The 22,795-nt window shown below is 45.3% G+C and overlaps 1 protein-coding gene across 3 annotated transcripts in view; it reads right to left on the bottom strand.

Moving 5' to 3' along the window:
* CASKIN2 (CASK interacting protein 2) overlaps positions 1 to 22,795 on the bottom strand; it is a 545,439-nt gene that overhangs the window by 140,765 nt on the left and 381,879 nt on the right. For all 3 annotated transcript variants that reach the window (XM_069654797.1, XM_069654799.1, XM_069654800.1), the window contains one exon: positions 17,492 to 17,593. In XM_069654797.1, the coding sequence (XP_069510898.1) occupies positions 17,492 to 17,593 (102 nt within the window). The remainder of the gene's footprint in view (positions 1 to 17,491; positions 17,594 to 22,795) is intronic.

Raw genomic sequence — 22,795 nt, 5'->3', positions numbered from 1 at the left:
TGTCGGCCAACTTCTCCCTGGAGTTAAGTCTGACAGCTCTGCCACACTACCTACTGTAGAGAGGGTTGGTTTACCTTTTAACTTGGGAACATCACACCACGTCTTAGATGGTTATACATACCTCGCCAGAGGGTTGTACACAAATCTCCCTAACAGGCCCCCAGACGCTGGGGCTGCTTCAAGGCCTCCAAAAAACTGCTTAGGGGACAGTTAAGCGAACTTTAACCCTTCCCACACACTAAACCAAACCCCTAAGATTACATCAGAGCCTCCGTGAAGTACTTCATGTGATCTATTTGATCTGCAGTGGAAGATGCAGAAAAGCTAAGCTACTCACCCAGGGACCACAGGCAAGCTGCAGATGTACACACCATCTTACTGCAAAGATGGCTTGGGGGAACCCTTGTCGCCCGCGGATGCAAACACGAGAATTAGGTGCAACTTACCCAAAGATTGTGGGCGTGTCACACTTCTTGCAAAGGTTCAGGAGTTTGCTGATTCAAAGATTCATAGACTTCCCGAGCAGAGTCAATGGAAATGACAAAGGTGATGTGAATATACTTTTCCAACAGTCGGGCAACAGTCGGAACGATTCCAAAATAGCAGACCTGGCCTTTAAAGACTTGTGTCTTTGATAAGGAAGTCACACCAGTCGGCTGTACTGCCATACCAATTACAAGCCCTCGCCAATCCAATACCACATCTATAGACCCTTACAAAGAGTCTAGGCCAGGAGTAGGGTCCACGGGCCTATATAATGGAAAGGGTTCCGTCAGTCTGTATTGTTGGAGAAGGAGGAGTTTGCAGGCAGATTAGAGAGAGTTGGAGAGGGATTTGAGGACTGGCGATGAGGTGGTGCTGGAAGCGAGAGGGGAAGGAGTACGAGGAGGCGGTAACATCTGATAAGGAAGTTTTCAATGAGATGGTATTAATATCAATAGGTGAAGGTGGTATTGGGGAGGAAGTGGTACAGTCAAAATGTGAGGAAGATATAGAGGAGAAGGTGAAACCTCCCCAAGTTAGATAGATCAGAAAGGAAACAGGAGGAGGCCAGGTCAGCGAAAGGCAGGCAGAAGAAGCTGGAGGAACCACAAGGAACAGGCAAGGAGGCCGGAGGAGGAGTAGTTATGGCAGCAAGAGAGAGGAAGCCCCAGACTAGGTTAAAGTAAAAGGTCCCGGTGTGAAGATGAATATTCAGAATCAGCCCTGTGGACAAATCCGTCCACATAATCCTGAGAAGGCACAATATTTTGGTGAACAGGGAACAGGGAAAGACACAAATGACTAGTCAAACTCTATCTGGGTAGTGTGACTGAACAGCAAGGCTCAGAACTAGGAGAGTGTGAACGTGTTGAAGGGTTCAGTTAAGCACATACAGAGCACTTTTAGCACAGGTTAGGCAGAATGTATTCATTTAGGCCTTAGACAAACAGTTACAGTACTGTTACTCAATGGTTGTCTGTTCCGTTACTGTGCCCCTTTGTCACAATCATACCATATTATGGTGTCAGGGGCCCACAGAAGGACACAGTGTTGACTTGCTCCACCCAAACGGGTGTGTCCCATGGTGCCACCTTAGAAGGGAATTATCCTTTCTGTTTCTACCACTGAGACCCCCCCGCCCCCACATGTTGATGAGGACTCTCATGGTTGTATTCTGTTGCAAAATATTCTTGAGTGACTGTCTGCGGTTGCACATTGTCAGAGCTACCTACTATTGTACTCTTGTATTGTTTGTACAAGTCAAAAAAGGATACCATTTAAGTTTTTTAAAAAAGTATAGCGCAAGCATCAATAGAATTTAGGCAACTGACACGCTATGGTAGAAACAGTGATAGTTCCCTTTGAGACACGAGAAAAGTAGCAGCCAATGAAATATACACATGTAGACGCATACATAGGCAGGCTTCCAGCCATGAAAGGGATGGCAAGGACAGAAGGACATAGGGGCACAGGTTTGCCTAACCGAACACTTATACACACGCCAGCATAGACTAGAAGAAGCAAGATAAATGCATTCGATAGTTATGAGTGTGTAGCAGTAACACTAGGGATAGATAGAAAATGTAAAGCACAAGCTATAAACCGCCCTAGGGTGAGTCTGACTCCCATAGCAACCCCTTAAAATTCTATTGTTAATAACTTTTGATTTGAGTGACGGATTTGACTGAAATTTCAAAAGTGAACAGGGACTCGCCCGCCCCTCCCCCCGTCCAGACTGCAAAGTTTTATAAAGATACTTTAAAAAAGTAAGAAATGCATTAAGAAGACAAAAACCTCTTTTTTACAAGGTTGCAGCCTACTTACTATTCATTTTTTCATAGACAAAATTGATGTAAATTTTTGCCAAAGCGCACAGAACAAACCACTGAATCGATTTGGGCCAGGTTTGCAACAACTTGGTCACGAAGCGTTGACTCACGATCCATGCGTTGTTTGGGGTTTTTCCGTTCAGTAGTTATTTAAATATTTGGCAGAGAATTGGGTACCCCTTCTCAAAAATAGATTGCTATATCTCGGGGATTTACCCAAAACTGGGTGTTTTTAGAACTGAAACAGCTGCCATCTTGTTTTATCTCGATGCAAGAGATATTTGAGGCTATGGGTGGGGGGATCGCTAGAGGCCACCAAGTGAAATTTGGGAGTTGGGGGGGGGATCTAGCAACTGAGTTTACAACACAAAGTTGTTATGTTCTAACATATTATCATGTTATGTCTAATACCATTAATGATGGAATCTGTTACATCCAATGTAATTAGTGTTGTCACCAATGATGTCATCAGTGATGCAATTTCTGATGTTATCAGTGTTCTCCTACAACATGTAATGAGTAATATCATCAGTGATGTGATCTGGGATGTCATCATTGTGGTCATAGGCTGCGTAACACGGGGCGCAAAGTTAAGGTGGCTTTATCTAAATTACAGAGGTTTGCTACGTTCTCACCTTGACGTCCATGCAACTAAAGTTATTTTCCTATATGTATATATACAAGTTCAGTTTGCTTTTAATGTGTTAGCCAAGGGTTGCATGAAATATTGATCCAGAAGAAAACAACCAGTTGATACCTTGATTAGTCTAACAAAGTCATTTATTTTGCCTATTTGCAAGCTTTCGTGGCATGTCTGGACTTCCTCATGCAGAGATGAAATGAAGCATTTGAAAAACATCACAGCATCACAGCTTACATAGCCCCTCCTGCTGATACCCGTTCTCTATGACTTCCTGTACCTGATTTGTAGTTTTGCTTAGAAACGCACGTGGTTGTTCAACTCCCCCCACACATTGCAATCTTCAAGACATGAATGGTACACTGTGTTAAGTAGGGCAGGGCTCAGTGAAAGTAAACAGCAGGGAAAAGAAATTAAAAAAAATCCCACTCTGTTAGTGTGCTTTCAGGAAAGCAGGAGGGGTTGGTTGGGTGTCAGTCATTGTATGTGCAGTCCAGTTGAAGCTTGGTTTATCAGGCCAGTCCCTTTACACGGTCAGTGGTAGGACAATCATCAACATATCAGGCTTGTGCCTCTAGAAGTCTGAAAGGGATATACAGCCAGTATGTGTTGGGCAGGTGACGCATGGAGCCCAGTGTGGTAACTTTGTATCAAATACCATATTGGGATTGTGTTACATCCCAATGAAGAGGGAAGGGTGGGGTTTGACTATTGATAAGGGCCCTGACAGGTTTCTGGGAAGCTTATGACAGATGGGGACGGGTTGGAGGGAGTCTGGAAACAATTAATTGCCTTAGAGAGGCTGGTGGGGCTGGTGCAGTGCCGGTTGAATGTCTGGGAATGGCTTTGGAAAAAATGATGAAAAGTGTCAGGTTTAGATATTGTGATCCCTGTATCTCTATGAGTGGAAAAAGTGAAAGTCTGTAAGTTGGAATAGTGACTCATGAAACCACAATGTCTGTACAAGCCCCCTGCCAGAGTCCTGAAACTGTGCATGCATTTCAATTCATAGGTCTTTCTGGCTTTGTCAGTCCTGAAATTACCCCGGAGTACAGCAATCTTGAGATCATGAAGGGTATGATTAGCTTCTGAAAAATATTCATGCACTGGACTCATGTTGCTAGTACATTGCTTCCAACTTTAACTATAGAGGTTCATGCGTTTTTCTTGAGGTTGACTAGTTTCCCCAGCATAGTAGCCACGTACGGGACATTACATGCGCATAATCAAGTAAACAATATTGCTGGATACACATGTAAACCGTCCCGTAATTTTGTAGTCCTGCACCATGTGGGGTATCTTGATTGAGTCTTAAATATTGCTATGTGGGCAGGTTAGGTATCTTTTGTTTCTGCAAGGTACAGTTCCATAATCTGTGCCATCTGTGTGTAGTTGGCTTCTGACCATCATTCCCTTCAGATTGTCTGATTGTCTGAAAGCAAGGAGGGACAGTTCTGGAAAAACCTCTCTCGGACATTTATCTTGTTGCAGGATGGGTTGGAGTTCCTTAGCAATCTTGCAGAGAGCTTGGAGCTCAGGATTGTATGCGACTACAAGTGGCTCCCGGATTTGTGTCTTTCACTCTGTATTCTAATAGGTTGCTCCAGGGTATATGTATTGTCCTGTGGATCTGGCTGTGCACAATTCTGTGGCTGTATCCACGTTGTATGAAGTCTGATCTCAAACATTATATGTTTTTATCACGGCCCCTTGTTTCTGAGTATATTCGATTTGTATCTTAATGCTTGGCGGAATACTGTAGCATGTTTTGTGTGCACTGGCTGGAAGCTGTCACCCTTCAAGTCGCTGGCACGGTAAGTTGATCTGCAACATACTGTGGTCTGTAGCTGGCCATCTTTTATTGTTCCGGTGGTGTCGAGGATATTTATTTTATGAGGAGAGATGGGACGTTTGACGTTGATTGTTGAGTGGAATTCATTAAATCGTCTGTGGAAGTTTAGGAGGTCCTGTTTGCCAGCATGCCAGATCAGTAGGATGTCATCGATGTAGCGCAGGTATCTCAAAGGTCTGCAGTCACATGTGCCAAGGAAATCCTTCTCTAATTATGCCATGAATATATTTGCATACTGCAGCTCCATCCGAGTGCCCATGGCCGTCCCCATCATTTGGAGATGAGTATGAGTACCAAACGTGAATTCGTTGTGGGTCAGGATAAATTCTATGCACTTGGTTATAGTGTCAGCAAGTGGGTTTTGATCACCAAGAGCATTCATCCATGCCTCAGTACCATCGATGTGGGGAATGTTTGTGCGTCCTGAGGCCAACGGGCATGCAACGCGTTATACACATTAATTAATAATAACAACAGAGTGACTCCACATCATGGTTGGCAGTAATAGGAGGGGGCATATATCATCCAGTTTGCTGAGTAGATCAGTGGTGTCCTTGATGTAGCTGGGTGTCGCTCTTACCAGTGGCTTCAAGATGTTCTCGACCCAGCCAGAGATATTAGTACCTGACCCAAAGATGATTGGGCATCCATGGTGGTTTTCTTTGTGCTTTTTGGGGAGCATGTAGAAAGCACTGGGTATTGGGTTATTTGGTGTGAGGCCCTGAATGTGTTGCTGGAAGTCATTCAGAAGTTTCTTGGTGATCTTGTTGAGTTATCTTTTGTATTGTTTTGTTGGGTTTTCCCACAGCTTTTTGCAATATCTTGTGTCAGAACGTTTGCCTTTGAGCCTCCTTCACATAGTCACAGGTGTTCATTATGACAACTGATCCTCCCTTGTCTGCTGGTTCGATTGTAATATTCTTGTTGCTGTTTAGAGATTTCATAGCCCTCCTCTCTGAAGGTGTCAGGTTATGCAAATGTTTAATGTGTTTGTCCAGAATGGCTGATGTTGGTCTATGTCTGAAGCTTTCAATGTATCAATCCAGTATTTGGTTGTGTCCGATGTCCGGAGTCCAATTGGAATTTTGTTTGCTGGCTTTGCTAGGGTCCCAGTTGTTTTCAATTTAATTGCTTTCCTGGCTGTCATCTGGGTTGTCATGATAGAATTCTTTTAATATCAGTCATCTGAAGAAGGCCTCAAGGTCACTGCTCTGTTCTATTTTGTCAATGGGTTTATAGGGTTTAAGGGAGGCATGGTATCACAAGTATGACACTGACACAAGAGGTACAGTTTGTAAAACCTTCATTAAATTTTCGTGGTTTTGAAAAACTCCTGCTTTGCCCTATAGCTATGATGGGATGGCATCAAATAATAATGAGAAAACAGTCCTAGTCAGTCTCTGTCAAATCAAAGATGGCCTATACTAACAAAATCTAATGCCTACCCTATCTCTTATACAGAAAGTGTGTAAAGGGGAATATGAATGCAAAGGAAAACGTGTGTTAGAATAGAAAGAATCAATGTGGTTGAGTCAGCTCTCCTCCCCACGTTGGACAGCACGGAGAAAGGCGGCCCCTGTAGACAGGACGACACTCTCTGGTTCAGGTTCTCAAAAGAAAGGCAGTTTAAAACATGGATCGAGGCCCGCTTGGCCTTCCACGTCAAAGTCACTTATTACTGCTTTCAAAGGTTCGTTCACAGTTCAAGGAAATGTTCATGCAGGTCTTCCTCAGTCGGGCTCAGACCTTTCAACGAAAAAGTACCTGATTCAATGTAGATCTCCTTCAGTCAGGCTCGGACCTCGCAATCAAACTACTTGCAGGGGTTCCCTTCCCCAAGCTTAATTCACATTCTTTAGGGAGTTCCTTTCCCTTAAATTATCACACTTCTGTTCTCGCTCAGTCAGGCTCGGACCTTTTCCTAATGTCGAAGACTTCCGAATGTTCAAGGCTTTTACTATAGACCTCCGCAAGACCACTTTGACTTTCACTTCAGCTCACGCTCTTGTGTTATTTTCCCCAGTGTCTCTTGGTCTGGGTAGTTCAGTATTATAAGCACAAAAGTTCAACATTCACCTTTTCACTTCCCCTTTTGCTGGGGTTAATCTTGACCATTACACATTTTAGAGTTCATTCACTTTGTCGCTTTATAACAAAAATATTTCACTTTCCTTTCCCCGGACCACTACGCTACTATGTATCACTGGCTTCACAGTTACCAGTAATTTAAAGTTCAACATAGGTCTGCCTTCCTTCGTGTCTCATCCACACATGTGCAGCCTTCAATTGTGAGATACTGTTGCAAATTCAATATTTCCTTTGCACACACCGGCCTTTCATGTCGCTCGCCAACTCACCGCTGTGTGTATAGCTTTCTTGTCTTTATGGTTTTAATTCATGAGTCAAGGTTAATACCACAGGCTTGGCCTCGCCTCCCCAATTCTGTCATTCACCTGGGAGGGTGTGAGAAACTAGAAGGTGTCTCACCCGCTACTCCCCGGGGATCTGTCATCCAGGTGGCCAGGACACGGCCATTGCTTTTGGATCCAGTTCCTGTGGGTGGACCAGTGCGGGAGGATCAACTGGATGAGGGGTCTTCGGGGAGTGGAAGTAACACCTTTTCCCAATACTACCAGGTAGGATACCTAGGAACTGAACCCCCCCTTTACCGACACAAACAATTTGTCTCGGACAGCTCACCATGAGCGAAAACGGACTAACACCAGAGCCGTATACCTGGCATGTCTCCATACAATGGTCAGGCAATGTCGGGCAATTACTGATCATTACACATACCTGACTTCAATCACAGACGCGGATAAAAGTCGGAGCACGAAAACACTCTCTGAGCTGGGCAAAGCACACAAGGAAACTGCAGTTCCCAGGTGGCAGTTCAATACGAGTAGAAAGACGGCGAGACCAGAGAGGGTTGCAAGGAGGGAAGTGCCCATGACCTTCTCAGACCGTTACTTTCATGAACCCTGGAAAGTAAGAAACCTAAGGCCAGGAACTAAAGCTAAACAAACCTGCATTGTGTATCGGAGGTGCAAATAAACAATTACAATTACCCGCGTCGATAACCAAGTCTGGAAGGAACGGTGGCCGCCGTGGTACTGTCCTTGGCTCCTACAACAAAGCAGTGCCAGTAAAGACAGCACAGACGGTGAGTCGGAGAGACTGATACCAAACCAGCCTGTGTTAAAACCAAGATTGCAAGCAGCAACATTGTATGAAGAAATCTAAAGAAAGCAGTTATGTGACGAGTGACGATAGTATAATTGAAATCCAGAGGAGTGATGCAACTTTGGGAAGCCAAGCAAGATACCGTAGACGGAGTGGTCTGGCGCCACGTGGGTGCTCATTCGAGGTATCTGCTAGGTATCCCATTGATTGCCAACTGTGGACAAGGGAATTTTGAGATCGAAGAGGTCCTGCAACAGGTCAAGCTAAATCCTGTACACATTCGAAAGTCTTCCATAGTTGAATGCGAACTGCAATTGGTCAGAGCCCGGATGAGGAAGATTAATTGTATAGGAGGAAGGATCTGAGCCCTGCTTAAGGGGATTCGGAGTGAATCACCCGAATTAAATACTTACAAGAGGAAAGGAACTTTGTGTTTTGTTTTTGTACATCAGACCCTCTGAATCAAGAGACATTTGAGAAGTAAAGAGACTTGCACCACAGAAGGTCCTGATGCTGGTAATAGAACTGTATCCTTGTGCCAAAGAAGCGTGTGTGCTTTGCTCGAGGGAACTGCCTTGTCCCATGCTGTGTAACGCTCACTTGGTATCCACGGGGACGTCACTCAGCCAGTTCTGACCTCTTACGACCTCAAACCCTTCCCTGGAGTCTACTTGACTGGAGACTGGGCCTGAAACACAGGATTGGTAGAGTTTAACTCCCTATTGTCTCTGTGTGCTTGAACCCCTTCTTCCCCAGGTCCAACTCATGCCTTTGATCCAAAGCTCACCTTGTTTTCTTGGTAAGTGTGCTCTCCGTCCTGCTTTCAGCGTAGGGGTGTGTTGATTGATGCAGGCTCATTGATGCCTAGTTATTTTACTGGCAAGAGTCCGACAGGTAAGTATAATGAGTCTTTTGAACAGTTCTCTAACTTCGTTCCTTTCCTTCCTTACATGAAGGCCGGCGTCCGGGGATAGCGACGCGCTGCTGAGATGAGTAGCGCTGAAGGTGAGTGAGATCGCGATGCGACCCTTTCATATTTATATGTAATTGAGTTCTTTTTCTGTGTCTTTTAGGTGCCGCAACGTTTTCAGCGTGGATGCCGGTTATGAAGAAGAAATGCAGTGAGTAAGTGCGCTATGCGGCGCCTCTAGATGTTTCCACGCTAACTTGGAATGTCTTTTCCCTCTTGCAGATGGATGAGAAGTTCCGGAGACAGAGTTCCCCCAGAGCCAGGTAAGCGTTTGAAGCTCGTACAGTCTTTAAAAGTAAGCGAAGATTTGCTGAATGCTTACTAATGACTTTTTTCTGTTCTTTTCCCTTAGGAAGCGGCGTGCCAGGATGGGAATGACACCGCCGAAGATGCCCACATAACAGAAGGAGCTATGAATGATGGGCAGAAGCGCCGCAAGGTAAGGCTATTCCTAACGGTGTTCTTATTCTTGCTGGAGCTGAGCGCAGAAGAAAGATGCAGGTCTACTGGAGACCGATCCGAACACGGTGAGTGTCACGCTGCAGGTGCAGAAAACGCAAAGCATGTTTCTCAGCCTGGGCGTGGCTTAAATAGTCTCTGGGTATCCCAGGTGTCTCTGGGCTGAACCACACCCAAAAGACTAGACTGCACATGCAGTTCAGGGAACCGAAATATGTGGGGGCACCCATCTTGTCCCCATCAATGCACTACAAGTTCAATCCCCAATGTTATCCTATGGGAGTGAGTGAGTCTGGTGCCACAAGCGCCAAGTCTGACTCCAAGTGGGTCTTTGGAGGGATGGAGAGGCCCTTGAGGGCCATGTCGGTGATCGTGGCCTGGCTCCAGCCTTACATCTTGGAGGGCTGGGGACATGAAGAGCAGGAATCATGACATGCTGAAAACGTGGGGAAGGGAGGCCAACGGCCTGAACTTCCTCACATATCATTTTGTGAACAGTTTGTTCTTTTTCAGGAACACTATCCCACACTATGTATATTTTGCAGTAAGGATTGGCCTTCGTTTTTTTTTTAGTATATGCCCTTTTATTTTGACGAGACTCCACTAGGACTGCATTAATATTATTGGATGGTTGTAGCTTGCTCCCATCTGTAGATCTAGGGTTAGATAGGCGTTTATCACACCCTTGTTGAAGTTCAATAAGCACCCTTGAACTGTGGTGACTTGTGTCTGTCTTACTGTTGATACCATGCCTTCCTTTACAGGGGTCGCTGGTGCCCTTGAAACACAATGCAGGTCTTCTTGTCTGGGATTTGGCCTTCTCTGCATATCTTTCAGGGCTCTTCAGAGACAATGACCTACTGCAGGGATGTCCTGGGGTTCTCTACCCTTTGCTCTCACCCCTCTGTCGGTCGCTCTGCTCCAGTAGGTTCACCTTTGCCCTGGAAGTTCTGTTCCTTTTCGTGTTCCACCTTACTTCGAGTGTGTCTCTATGTTCTTCCTTTTATCCGTATGTAATTAAAGTCAAGTGCCTGACTTTGCCTGACCCGATTAGTGGTACATGTCCAATGAGATATCATCGGCTGCCTCACCCTCACTTCCTGAAGATGCCTCACCCAGGTGATCCTCCTGCACTGGTCCACCCCCAGGGTCTGGATCCAAAGACGATGACTGTGCCCTGGCCACCTGAGAGAGAGATCCTCAGGGATTAGTAGGTGAGACACCCTTTGGTTTCTCAAAAGGAGCAGCATGCAAGCCCCCTTGAAAGCACTGAATTTTCGGCCTTTGTTGGGGCATAATCTGAGAGGTTGACAACACAGTCCTGTTGTTGGAGCATATCACCTTTCTCTGTCCAAACATTGCCAGAAAAGGCTGACGTGTTTCTCGCTCTCTGTCTTAACACTTCTCCTATGCATATGTCAATGCTCCATAGATAGCCAAACCTAGAAGGCTGTAAAATGGAAGGCGATATATTGGTCATTTAAATGTTAGACATCAACACATTAGAGATAGTTTTATACAGTAAAAGGCAGTCAGATTAAGGAAGAAAATGAGGAATGTGTTGACAAGGTGTCAGCAGCCCTGAGCATGGTGTAAAGTCACGCGGCGAACAAAGACATACACAGGATAGAACCATGTATACAGAAAAGGCGCATCTCCCCCTGTAGTAAAAGATCTGCACAGAGGTAGAGACACATACAATGGTAAAAGCAAGCCCCAAGCCCAGGGAGAACTCAGTGTTCAGAAGTGCAGCATATTTAAAGGCCATAACTCAACACTACATGTAATAAAGGATGCACCTCGATTAGGCAACATTAATGGAGTTTAAAAATTATTTCAGCCATCAGATACTCATACAGATGTTAAAACATACATAATCCTGATAGAGGCACGGTCCCCAGAGCAAAGAGCATTGCTTGAGGTTATGTACACAAACTGTGGGGAAGGAAAGAGTTACGTTTCCAATCAGATGTTGCAATAACATGCTGCCAGTTGACGCAGTTCGAAGGGTCAGAACAGTAAGATGGTGCCAACGTTCAATTCACATGGGAATAGGATGTGTAAAATATAACTGTTGCCACACTGTTCGCAACCTCACAATCTCACTGGTCAAAAGTGACTAAAGTGGGCCACCCCAGAAGAGCCAGAGAAACTCCAGCAATTAAAAGCCCAGAATGAAGAGAAACATAATAAAATAATGATCATCCAATCACAAGCCTAGGAAACTAAATGGTACCACCATGAAATCATTATTATGATGTAGCTAAAAGAATCGTCGCGAGGGATTGGATGGGCCAATGGGGATAGGCATTGTATAGATTCCCCTAAAGAGCAACCATGATTGACAAATCAGTATACAGCATTTTCATAGTATTCTGAAACAATGTTTTGCGATGTCACTCCACTTTCTACTGTAAAACACTACCGTGTTGTATTATTCATTGAATGATTATTTAATTATTCCCGACCACGGTTGCATGTAATAAACTTTAGTCTTGCTTGCTCCTGTGCACTTTGTCTCTTTTGGATTCTTTTTATTATTGATTTCTGGGTCTTATACTACACCCCCTAACACTTACCAACCTGGACAGTTTGAGTTCCACAACTAATCATTTTTCAGCACCTAGTGAAAAGGTTTAGACTGAGACGGGTACAAGTTAAGCAACTGTACATGATGATTACTATTTCAGACTACCTCATGTGGCTGTGCAACAGCTGAAAATAAGGTTGTCATATTTGTATTGTTAAAACATTGACTAAGCATATATCTCCTGGCCTTCAGTAACTGCTATACAATGTATGCACTATCCTGGACTACTCTACTTTCTCTGACAGAAACTGATTTGCCAGCTTCCAAACCAAACAAAAAAAAACCTACTATGTGATGTTCGTAAGGGATCCTCCCGCTTCCACATCCTTTCAGTGCATACCTACGACGAAGACACCTTATGCCTGGGACGGATGGACAAAAATACTAGATCAGTCCACAGACATCCTTCGAAAATGCATGACAGCAATTCATCAATGGCTGAAGAACCTGCCGAAACTAAATGGTGTCAAAACTGAGGTCCTCATTACTAACTACAGCTCCTACCACTGTCCATACTCCATTTCACCTGTCTATCTCTGGCCTGCAGTTACAAACCTGTGATGTTCCATCTGGGCGCTGAACTCTCATTAGCCTCTCAAACTATGTGGCCAATTCCCGCTTGTGTCATCTTCGTAAATGTTTCAGGTCAATTTCAGCACATACTATGAAAGCGGGATAACAAATCTTGTGTTCATTCGAGGGGGTGGTGGGGTGGAGTCAAAAGCACCATCTTTCCTGCCAAGAGTACTCCCAGACTTTAACCCCATCCCTAAAAGGATTGCACATATTTGGATTTTCAAGAGCTTTCAGCCATTTCGGTCATGATCAGAGAAGTCAAAAACAAATAAATATTTTAAAAAATTCCCGCTTCTTAGTACCTGAATATGTTATTAGCGAGGATTGACGCAGATGTTTATATGACCAAAAACAAGAGAGACACAGGAGTTCTCCCTAGTTTAGTTTAGTTTATTTCTTTATTTGTAGAGCGCACCAAGCCCAAAGGCATCTGGGCGCTATGCTTACAAGTTACAAAAAGATACAGTGCATGGAATACAAAAGTATGATACATAATAGTTTTACATAAAGGTTTACATATATACATCAGACATTAGTAGAATCGTACAGAGTTACATATATACATCAGGCAAGAATTTACATCCATATGAACCGGTCTATTTATACGACCAAATTGAGGTCATGCTCCTGGAGCCATGCTTTGACCTTTTTCTGGAATAGGAGGTAAGCGGGTTCCTCTCAGAGATAGTGGGAGGGCATTCCATTTCTTAGCAGAGAGGACTGGGAAGCTAACCCCACCAGCACATTGTTGCTTAAAGCGTGGGATGTTGACACAGTGCACCTGGGCTGTTCTGGTAGGCCGTGTTGTGGTATGGCGGGAGATAGTATTGGGCAGGTAAATGGGAGCCTGGTTAGATAAGCACTTATGGGTGAGGGACAGTGTTTTGAGTGTAATTCTTTGCTTGATGTTAAGCCATTTTATTGTGTGTCTGGTTGCAGAGATGTGTTTCCTTGCGATGTTCATGGCTGCTCTAATGGCGTTGTTTTGCATAACTTGCATTTTATTGAGATTCTGTTGTGAGGTGCCAAGATAAAGCGCGTTGCAATAGTCTAGCTTAGATAGGACTAGGGCTCTTGCTATTGTGAGGCAATTGGCTGTAGTCAGGTAGGCCAGGCGACATGCCGTGATGATCTTACATGTATAAGCGGAGGATGAAGCCATGGCGTTGGTTTGTCTCGTTAAGGTTAGATCAGAATCAATGTAGATTCCTAATGTTTTCACAACATTAGTGACTTTATTATATTACCGTCGATATTGAATGAGGTGAATAGTATGTCCAGTTTGTTCAGGTCGGCTGTAGACCTTATCATCGTAAAGACAGAGCCCATGCTTCGCCATGCAGGCTTGTATAATGAGGTAATTGTCATTGAAAGTCTTACTGTCTACAGTGTAATCACCAGTGATGGGGATGAGTATCTGGGTGTCATCCGCATAGTTAGTATAGGTGACACCCAGATAGTCAAGTTCGTCAAAAAGTGGCTTAGTGAACCCATTATAGAGAGTAGGGGACAAGCAAGACCGCTGTGGAACCCCACACGTAACTGGCATGGGTGAGGCAGAGGGTGCAAAGACCCTCATGGATCTGTTGTTGAGGAAGGACTCAATCCAAGCATTCGCCTGGTCAGAGAAGTGCACAGCAGATGCGAGGTGTTTGCATAAGATTGTATGGTTCACCAAATCAAATGCCGCTGATAAATCGAGCAGAAGAAGCAAGGGCAGTTTTCCCTTGTCTTTTAATGTCTGGATTTGAGTCTTAAGGTCGATTAGCGCTGTTTCTGTCCCATGTCTGGGTCTGAAACCTGATTGTCTAAGGCCTAATAAGTTATTAGATTCAAGGTATTGCTGTATCTGCAGATAGGCCACTTGGTCCAATATTTTTAACAAGAATGGAACCGTTGTGATGGGTCTGTAGTTTGATAGTTTGTTAGGGTCTAAGGATGTACCCAGGCGTCTTTAAAATTATTAGGTACTGTGCTAGATTTGAATGAGGCGTTAATGACAGATGTGATGAATGGGGCCAGTTCCTTCGCTGCCTCCTTAATAAGAGGGGCAGGACATGTGTCTCCCTGACAGTTTGACGGTTTGAGTTTCAGGATGATCGTCTCAACCTCTTTGATGGAGAGGGGTGTAAAGTTAAATTGGGGCAGTGCTTTCTTGGTAGGACAGTGTAGGTTCTGAGTGGGATCAGCATTACTAATAAGAGTTTTCTTAGTTTCTATTTTATTTTGGACCATGGTGACTTTGTCTTGGAGTGCATTCTGTATATTAGTGCACCACAGGGTATCTTTGGTGCAGGTGTCAGTAAGTGGGCAGGTGATTCTAACTCTTTCAAGATGTTGAAGAGTTCCTTAGTACTGGACTTGGCTTTGGTTATGCGATCATTATAGATCTCTTTTTTTGCTTGGACAATGGCTACCTTGTAGTTAAAGGAAGCTACAGTGAAATTGTCCTCATTTGCTAAATATGGGGTGCTCTTCTATAACGCTTCAGACTTTCAATTTCCTAAGAGACTTGAGATGTGGAGTGTACCAATTGTTGAGGTGTGCGCAAGGTTTAGACTTACGTAGTTTGAGAGGCGCTAGTGTGTTGACATCCTTGAGGATAGTGTGATTGTACAAGTCGACTAGAGCTGTGGGGTCTGAGAGCGTCGTAGTGGGGTTAATGATAGGTTGAAGTAATGGTATAAGTTTCTCTATGGTCAGATTGTGTTTATTTCTGGTCGTCATAGCTGGTGCTTGATTTTGTGGAATAGGTAGCGAGGATTCTTTAATAGTGAACGAGATTAGGTTGTGGTCGGTCCAAGCGCATGTTGTGTTCGAGAGGATATCAATGCTACAATTTAGGCCAGCTAACCAATCTAGCGTTCTACATTTACTGTGAGTAGGGTCGGTTATGCAGTGTGTGAACCCTAGTTCAGTAATTGTGTCATTAAGGGCACCAGCTTTAGGATCTTTGGAATCTTGGAAACCTAAGTTGAAGTCTCCCAAGATGATGACTTGTGAGTTGTTTTTGGTATTAGTCGATAGCAGGTGTGAGATCATTTTCAAAGGTGGTGGTCGGACCTGGTGGACGGTAAATAAGGTGAATTGTGATAGTGGATGTGGGTGAGGTGGGCAGTTTGATAGATGGTAGTTCTGCTGATGGCATGGGGTGGTTATTATCGTTTCTTAGGCCTCGTTAGGTTTTATAAATGAATGCAATGTCTCCTCCTTTGGAGATGTTGGCATCTCTATCAGTTCGGAGGATGGAGTAGTTATTCGGGATTGCAAGGGCAAGAGATGGACCTGAGGCTGTGTGAAGCCAGGTCTCAGTGATAGCAATAAAGTCGAGGTCATGAAGTGTTATAAAGTGTTCAATGTCTAATGTGTGTGCCGGTAAGGATCTGGCATTGATGAGGCCATCTTTAATAATAGGTGATGTGTTGTTCTGTTTAACATTCGGTAACCTCTGGCTGTATTCAGATGCATGGGGTGAAGAAGCTGGGTTAGCTGGCTTGTAGGTTACTGCGATAGTGTCTTTGATGATAGGGGCGTAGTGTCGACGTAGGAATCTAGCGCTTAGTCTATAGTTTCTATATAGTGTAGAGCATGGTGAAGTGGACAATGGTGTTGGTGTGGATAGTTGCTACCACTACCACTCAGAGATCCTGGTAAGCTTGAGCTAGTCACTAATAGTAGCTAAGTCAAGAAGATACATCTAAAGAACCTGCCCACAGGGCTTAAGGAAAATCTCCCTAAACTCCACCAACACCAGTTAGTACCCTATCTAACCCTAGTTAGTACACTATCCTAATAATCCTTCGATTAGATATGGATACTATGCAGGCACCAGTACCTTGTTTATTTAGCAAACAACGACCAACGTGTAAGCAAATGTAGAAAACATGCTTTTTATACTGGTGTACGGCGGACCAATAACTTTCTGAGCGAGTGGCCAGGTAACTTTGGTTTTCTGAGAAATGTCTTGCACCCAACACCACGCCTAATCCTCGTTAGGTAGTCTGGAACAATAGGGAGGCTCCTCCCAGGACATCCATGGGAGATATGGAATCACTTATGGCCGAGGGCAAGTGAATCAGTATCTCGACAGGTAACCAGTGTGGACACCGGTGCTCAACCATTAAGCAACAGAGTAACAATTATTTTGGGCACCAATCTGCATCCACCACAAACCATGTGAGATCACACTCATGAAAAGCGTGTAAAGGATACAAACTGATTTGTGGATGCTCCTCTATCCTGGGGGATTCTCTATCACAGCATGAATAGACCCAATTAGGCCTCCCACCTTGATCGTGCTAATCATTTGAATTCACACCAGGAACTATGTTTTCCATATGATTTAGCAGATATTTTCAGATGCCTGATTCAATGTCAACTAAAGATTTCTAATGCGTGTGTGAGGGGTACAGGCATACAGGGCACTACACTATTCCAACCTGGGCAGTGCAAAAGATCTCATTAAGTGTTTTCTCTGCTAATAATTGAGATACACGACAGGACTACCTCTCAATAGTCTTACTGAAAATAAGTTACATTTTAGTTTTCAAGTGAGGGATGACTGGCTGTCAAGTATTTGACTGACTAGAGCTCCAGCCCTGAGCACTAAGTGCTGTTGATGGAGGTTAAGGAGATTTTCCTTAAGCCCTGTGGGCAGGTTCTTTAGATGTATCTTCTTGACTTAGGTACTATTAGTGACTACCTCAAGCTAACCAGGCCCTCTAAGTGGTAGTGGTAGAAGAGCAGCCCAGGCATAATTCACAGGAAGTGGTGTGGGATAACAGGTACAGTACACGTCATTTACAGCCTTTGAGAGATTATTCACACTTTTTTGAGTCATGTGAGAGGAAGTAACATTGTGAGTGCCATCTCCCGATTGGTTGACTAAGTTGTCTGACAAAATACTTACTGGGGTGTAATTGGGAAGCCAGTCAGCAATCGTGATCCGACTGATCTCTGTAGAGATCTTCTTCCGGTGTCCTGGTTTCGTAACCCCAACAGCAGTCAGGTCCTGCAAGAACAGCAAAGTGTGTTAGAGACCGCAGTGATGTGAGGGAATCGTCACCATGTACTTGAAGAGACAATATTATAGAAGCAGGAAGCATATGTGGGGAAGTTTTACATGCATTGAACAGAGGGAGTGCAGAACATATCAAGAAAGAGGAGGAAGAAATCAACGGGGAGTTCGAAGGATGATACTACAAGAAAGGAGTTGCAGTCTGGCAGATACAATTGGGTTTGAAGATACCAGTGAGACTGGGGAAGTTCAAAATATACCATACCCAATGAGAGATATTTGAGAGGATAAGCCCGATGTGGAGAAGGGCCAGTTATGAAATATGATAGATCTGGGGCAGCAGATTTAAATGCCAAGATTGATGGGACTTTAAGATGACGTTTGCCCAAAACCACTGAATGATTGAATAATTGACTGATTGGAATAAGTCACCATTGTTCTTCCTGCTCTCAAGAATGTCCTCAGTGCTCTACAGTAGTCTGCCTACTTTGAAGTTCCACTGGTGCTACCTCATTAGTCCACACACTACAAAGTATCCTCTACTGCCTCAAGCGTTGATGCGCTCCAATTTATGAACGAGGAGCAAACCTTGGTGTAAGGCCACTGAAGGCACCCATAGGATTCTTTCATACAAGAGAGTCTGAGAAGAGCAATAGGCATCTCCTATTGACCTTTGTTTGCGGTGTGACCTTGCAGTGATCGGTTCAAGGTCATCTGATCTAGATGTGTCATTGATCAGTAACCTCTAACCTCATATATTCAAGAGATGGCCCCTCCATGGCCTGTAACCATCTTACGTCCGAGGCCAATGATAGGTGACTTACCACTGGCAGCTGAGTCTTTACATCTGACATCAGGAGTTGAGCTTGCAGTGAGTGCCAGAAGCACTGTTCACTCATATGCAATAAGTGCATTCTCCACTGAATCCTAAGCACCTCAGAAGAGAGCACTTAGAAAACTTTACTCCAGGCAGCCACCTTATATCATTTTTACAACAACATCAGCAAGGAACAAGTTACTTACCTGTAACTCCTGTTCTACTGCATTGGTATTGTTCATGGATTCACATGCTTATGAATATTCCCCATCATCAGGCTGGGAATCCTCTGTAGTAATAAAGCAGTTTTGCTTTAAACTTGAAAAACTGCTTAGTACTTGTATAGCCTATTGCTGCCACTTTGGGTCAATACTGCCCCAGCCAATGACGGTGATCCTCCCTAGCTCCACTCTTGGTGGCCATCTTCAGATTTAAAAGTACACGTGATGTGGCAGTAGGAACCACTGAAGAGCCATAGCGGGGTAGGAGGTAGGTTTGCATGTGAATTCATGAAAGATACCAATGCTGGAGAACAGGAGTTACAGGTAAGTAACTTGTTCCTTCTCCAGCATTGGATCTTTCAAGGATTTACATGCTCTTGAATACAATTATATAGCAGTACAAACAACAGCCAGTGGGAGGCAGAACAGGTCTCAAGGGAAGCAATGGAAACTCACTCCTGCAGCATTAACCTCAAGCAAAAAGGTTGCGAAGCACTGCCTGGCCGACACAGGACTCCTCCTTGGAATCCCTGTCAACGCAGTAGAATGTGGGCAGACCTCCACGTAGCACCCCTATAGATGTCTAGCAAGGAAATGCCAGACCGGAATGCCTGGTAGTAGAAGCACAGCTCTGGTGGAATGTGCCCTTGGTCTACCTAGGCCAAGGGCACATTCCTAGCAGTCGTCTATTCACCAGCCGATGACAGTAGGAGATGCAGCCAGATAGCCACCTGGAAATGGAAGCCTTTGACAGACCACAGCGGAAGACTTGCCAGCTGTATAAGTATAGCGAGAGATAACCACCAGATAACCACCAGATGGACCTTTATGGATGCGTGTGCCAGCCCTGTCTTTCAAAATGAAAAAAGATATGGCAGTATTTCACTAGCCTTGATTCAAAGAGGGTCGAACCCTTGTGAATGACAACATTTAGTGAAAATGTCCACTTGTGCTTGTAGCAAGAGAGGGTGAACAGGGCTATAGCCTTAGCCAGAATGTTTCTGCACTCTTAAGTGTCCAAATTCTAGGGCTGCAGGAGCCAAGCCATCAACTTCAGGGACGCTGGATTGTGGTGCAGAATGGTTTTTCCTTCCGTGGAGAGCAAGGCCAAATAAGGAGGCAGTCTGATACAAGGTGCTACCGACAGATGTAGAAGGTGGGAATACCCAATCTGCAGTGGCCAAGCCAGAGCAATGAGGATCATCTTGCATCAGCTCTGTTTAAGTGCATTGATTACTTGTAGAAGAAGAGGAATTGGGGGGGGAATGTGTATCGGAACCGGCCCTCCCTGTCCACTGAGAAAGCGTTCTCAAGATTCCTCCATTGCGGGTATCTGCTGGCAAACTGGTCGCACTTGGAGTTGGCTGCTGTGGCGAACAAGTCTATCTGTGGGTGACCCCACCTTGAGAAAAGCTGACAAACTTGATCTTGATTGAGGTTCCCATTCGTGGCAGGATCGCAGTTCCCAGGTGAGGGAATCTGTGATACTATTGTGGATCCCTGCTAAGTGAAAGGGAATGAGGAACATGCCCTGGGATAGTACCCAGCGCCACAGTGTCTGTGCCTCTGTTGACAGAACAGGTGAGCGTGTCCCTTCCTGCTTTCTGAAGTAGAACATTGTGGTGGTGGTGTCTGTGAAAATTTGAATCATCTTGCCTTGGAGCTGGGGTTGGAAGGACTTGAGAGCCCAGAAGACAGCTCGGAGCTACAACACAATGATATGCAGTATCTACTCTTCCGGCTGCCAGAGACATCTGATGTGGAACCTTCCAGTGTGCACCCTCTAATCCTCTAGGGAGGCGTCTGTTGTCACTATGGCCTGATGGGCCGGTCAGCGAAAGGGGGCGCCTTGCGTGAGGTGCTGTCGATGAGTCTACCAAGGCAGAGTCAGGCAAAACGCCAGATTGGGTGAAATCTTGTCATTCCAGGAGCCTGACATCCGTTTACACCTGGTATCTAGGAACTCCTGTAGAGGTCTTATATGTAGCCTGCAGTGAGGTACTAGAAGGATGCATGAGGACATCATCCCGGGTAACAACTTGATTGAGTGAACCGTTGTCAGTTGGAGAGAGAACAGCTGCTGAATCTTGTTAAGTGGCCATGACCCTCTCCTCCGAGGGGGTAGCAAGGGGTAGCTAGACATTGCAGCATGTTGAGTTGTGAGCCCAATAACACGGCATTCTGAGATGGCGACATGCATGACTTTGGAAAGTTAATGGAGAATCCTAGCAAAGTCAGGCATTGGACGGTTTGCTTGGTGTGTTGCAGGACTAGTGGGAGAGACTGTGCACCTATTAGACAGTCTTCCAGGTAAGGGTAAATGTAGATGCCTGCGTGGCGCAGATGGGCCCCTACTGGTGGTAGGCATTTGGTAAATACCCTTGGTGCTGACTTTAGTCCAAACGGCAAGGCCTTGAATTGGTAGTGCGTCCCCTGCACCACGAAGCGAAGGCAACGCCTGTGCTTCCGATGGATGAGTATGTGGAAGTATGTATCCTCCAAGTCCAGGAACAAGAGGAAATCCTCCTGTACAAGATGTTCAATGCAGAACCTTTGTGATTTTAACAACTTATTGAGTTCCCCGAGGTCTAGGATGGATCCCCAACCACCAGATTTTGTTTCTAACCAGAAAGTATCTGGAGTACACACCGGATCCCCAGAGGTGCGATGGAATGGCCTCTATGGCCCCTTTTTGTAGCTGGGACTGAACCTCTTGTAGGCAGAGTAGCAGATGTTGTTCTTGCCTTTGTAGTGGAGAAATGGAGGGGCATTTGTCCGTGCTGGGTGATGTTGAGCACCCACTCGGTGGTGAAGTTATGCCACTGCTTGACAAACGGCGATAGCGGGCCTCACACTGGGGTGCTGAAGTGGGGGCTCGAGACCTGACGCTGGTCAGGCTTGTTAAGGGGTATGCATACACGTGGAAGAACTGCATTACCTCTGTGTACCCCTATATGCCTGCGATCTTCCCCTGTATGCTTACTGCGAATGGGTATGGGATGGTTGATGATAAGTAGGCCAATAATCTCTTCAAGTCCCGGAGACTCTGCCTTTGCTGGTCCAAAAGGACTATCTTTGCTGCAGGGTCCCAGGGTCTGAGCAGTATCTGTGTCCGTTCTGATGGATAACAGTGTCTCATATACCTATTTCTCCAGAGAGGTCCACCCCAACAAATGGCATGTCCATAACCTTCAACTTTATCTCGGGCAAACATTTGTGGCTTTTACCCACCCCTAGCCCCTTAGGGCTGCTACGTTGCCCATCTGACAAAACCCTGTGCCAGCAATGCCCAGAGCCTGGTGATGGCATGATCTGAGGCCGCTTCCCCCTCTTGCAGCAAAGCAAGATCCTCATCCGGTTTGTTATCAGGCAGGAAGTCCAAGATGGGGCCCATCTTGTAACATAATTCCCGGTCGTACCTGGAGAGAATTGCCAAGGAATTGGCTGCCTTAATGGTGGTTGTGGGCGTGTTAATTACCCACTTTCCAAAAGCATCCAGACGCTACTGAGAGCACCATGCAAGGAGAGAACAGGTTGCCAACCGCTGTGTTGCGGCAGCAGTTACCACCTAGGTTGAGTCTGAAAACATTTTGGGACGATATCCGTAACTTTATATTTTTTCTCCAGCCGGTCTTTCTTTGGAGATGCTGGGGAAGGATTCTTCATAATCAGTAGCCCATCCTCCCAGATGTCAAAGCATTGGGACGGCAGCTACAGATTTTCTGGAGCCTTCCCGCCACCTAAACAGGAATCCCCCTTTTCGCTGTTCCTCTGGAATAAGGTAAAAAAGCTTCCCAGCTCCTGCGAGCAGAGCATGGAAAGAGTCTATTTCATCCGGAGGCAAATCTCTGGAAGGCATGTCTGGTGGCTCTCCATCAGCCGGCACCAGGTCGTCATACTTGGCAGTAGTAGTATGCGTGTCTGGAGACACCTTGTGGGATTGGAAGAGGCAGGCGCTGCTGCAATTTAGTGACCAAAGATTGCAGAGTAGACAGAATGTCTACAAGCACGTCTCTAGTGCTGATAGCAGCCTCGCAGGTACTGTAGGCGCAGCCACTGGTACAACAGGTGCTGGTGGTGGAACAGCTACTGGTGGCCGGAGTTCCGGCAGAATTGGGTCCGCTTCTTCCTCCATTTCCTCATGATCGAGAATAAAGC

The sequence above is a fragment of the Ambystoma mexicanum genome, chromosome 3q (genome assembly GCF_040938575.1).
Source record: "Ambystoma mexicanum isolate Mex_15411 chromosome 3q, UKY_AmexF1_1, whole genome shotgun sequence".
NCBI lineage: Eukaryota > Metazoa > Chordata > Amphibia > Caudata > Ambystomatidae > Ambystoma > Ambystoma mexicanum.
This window is presented reverse-complemented; position numbering and strand designations above follow the sequence as displayed.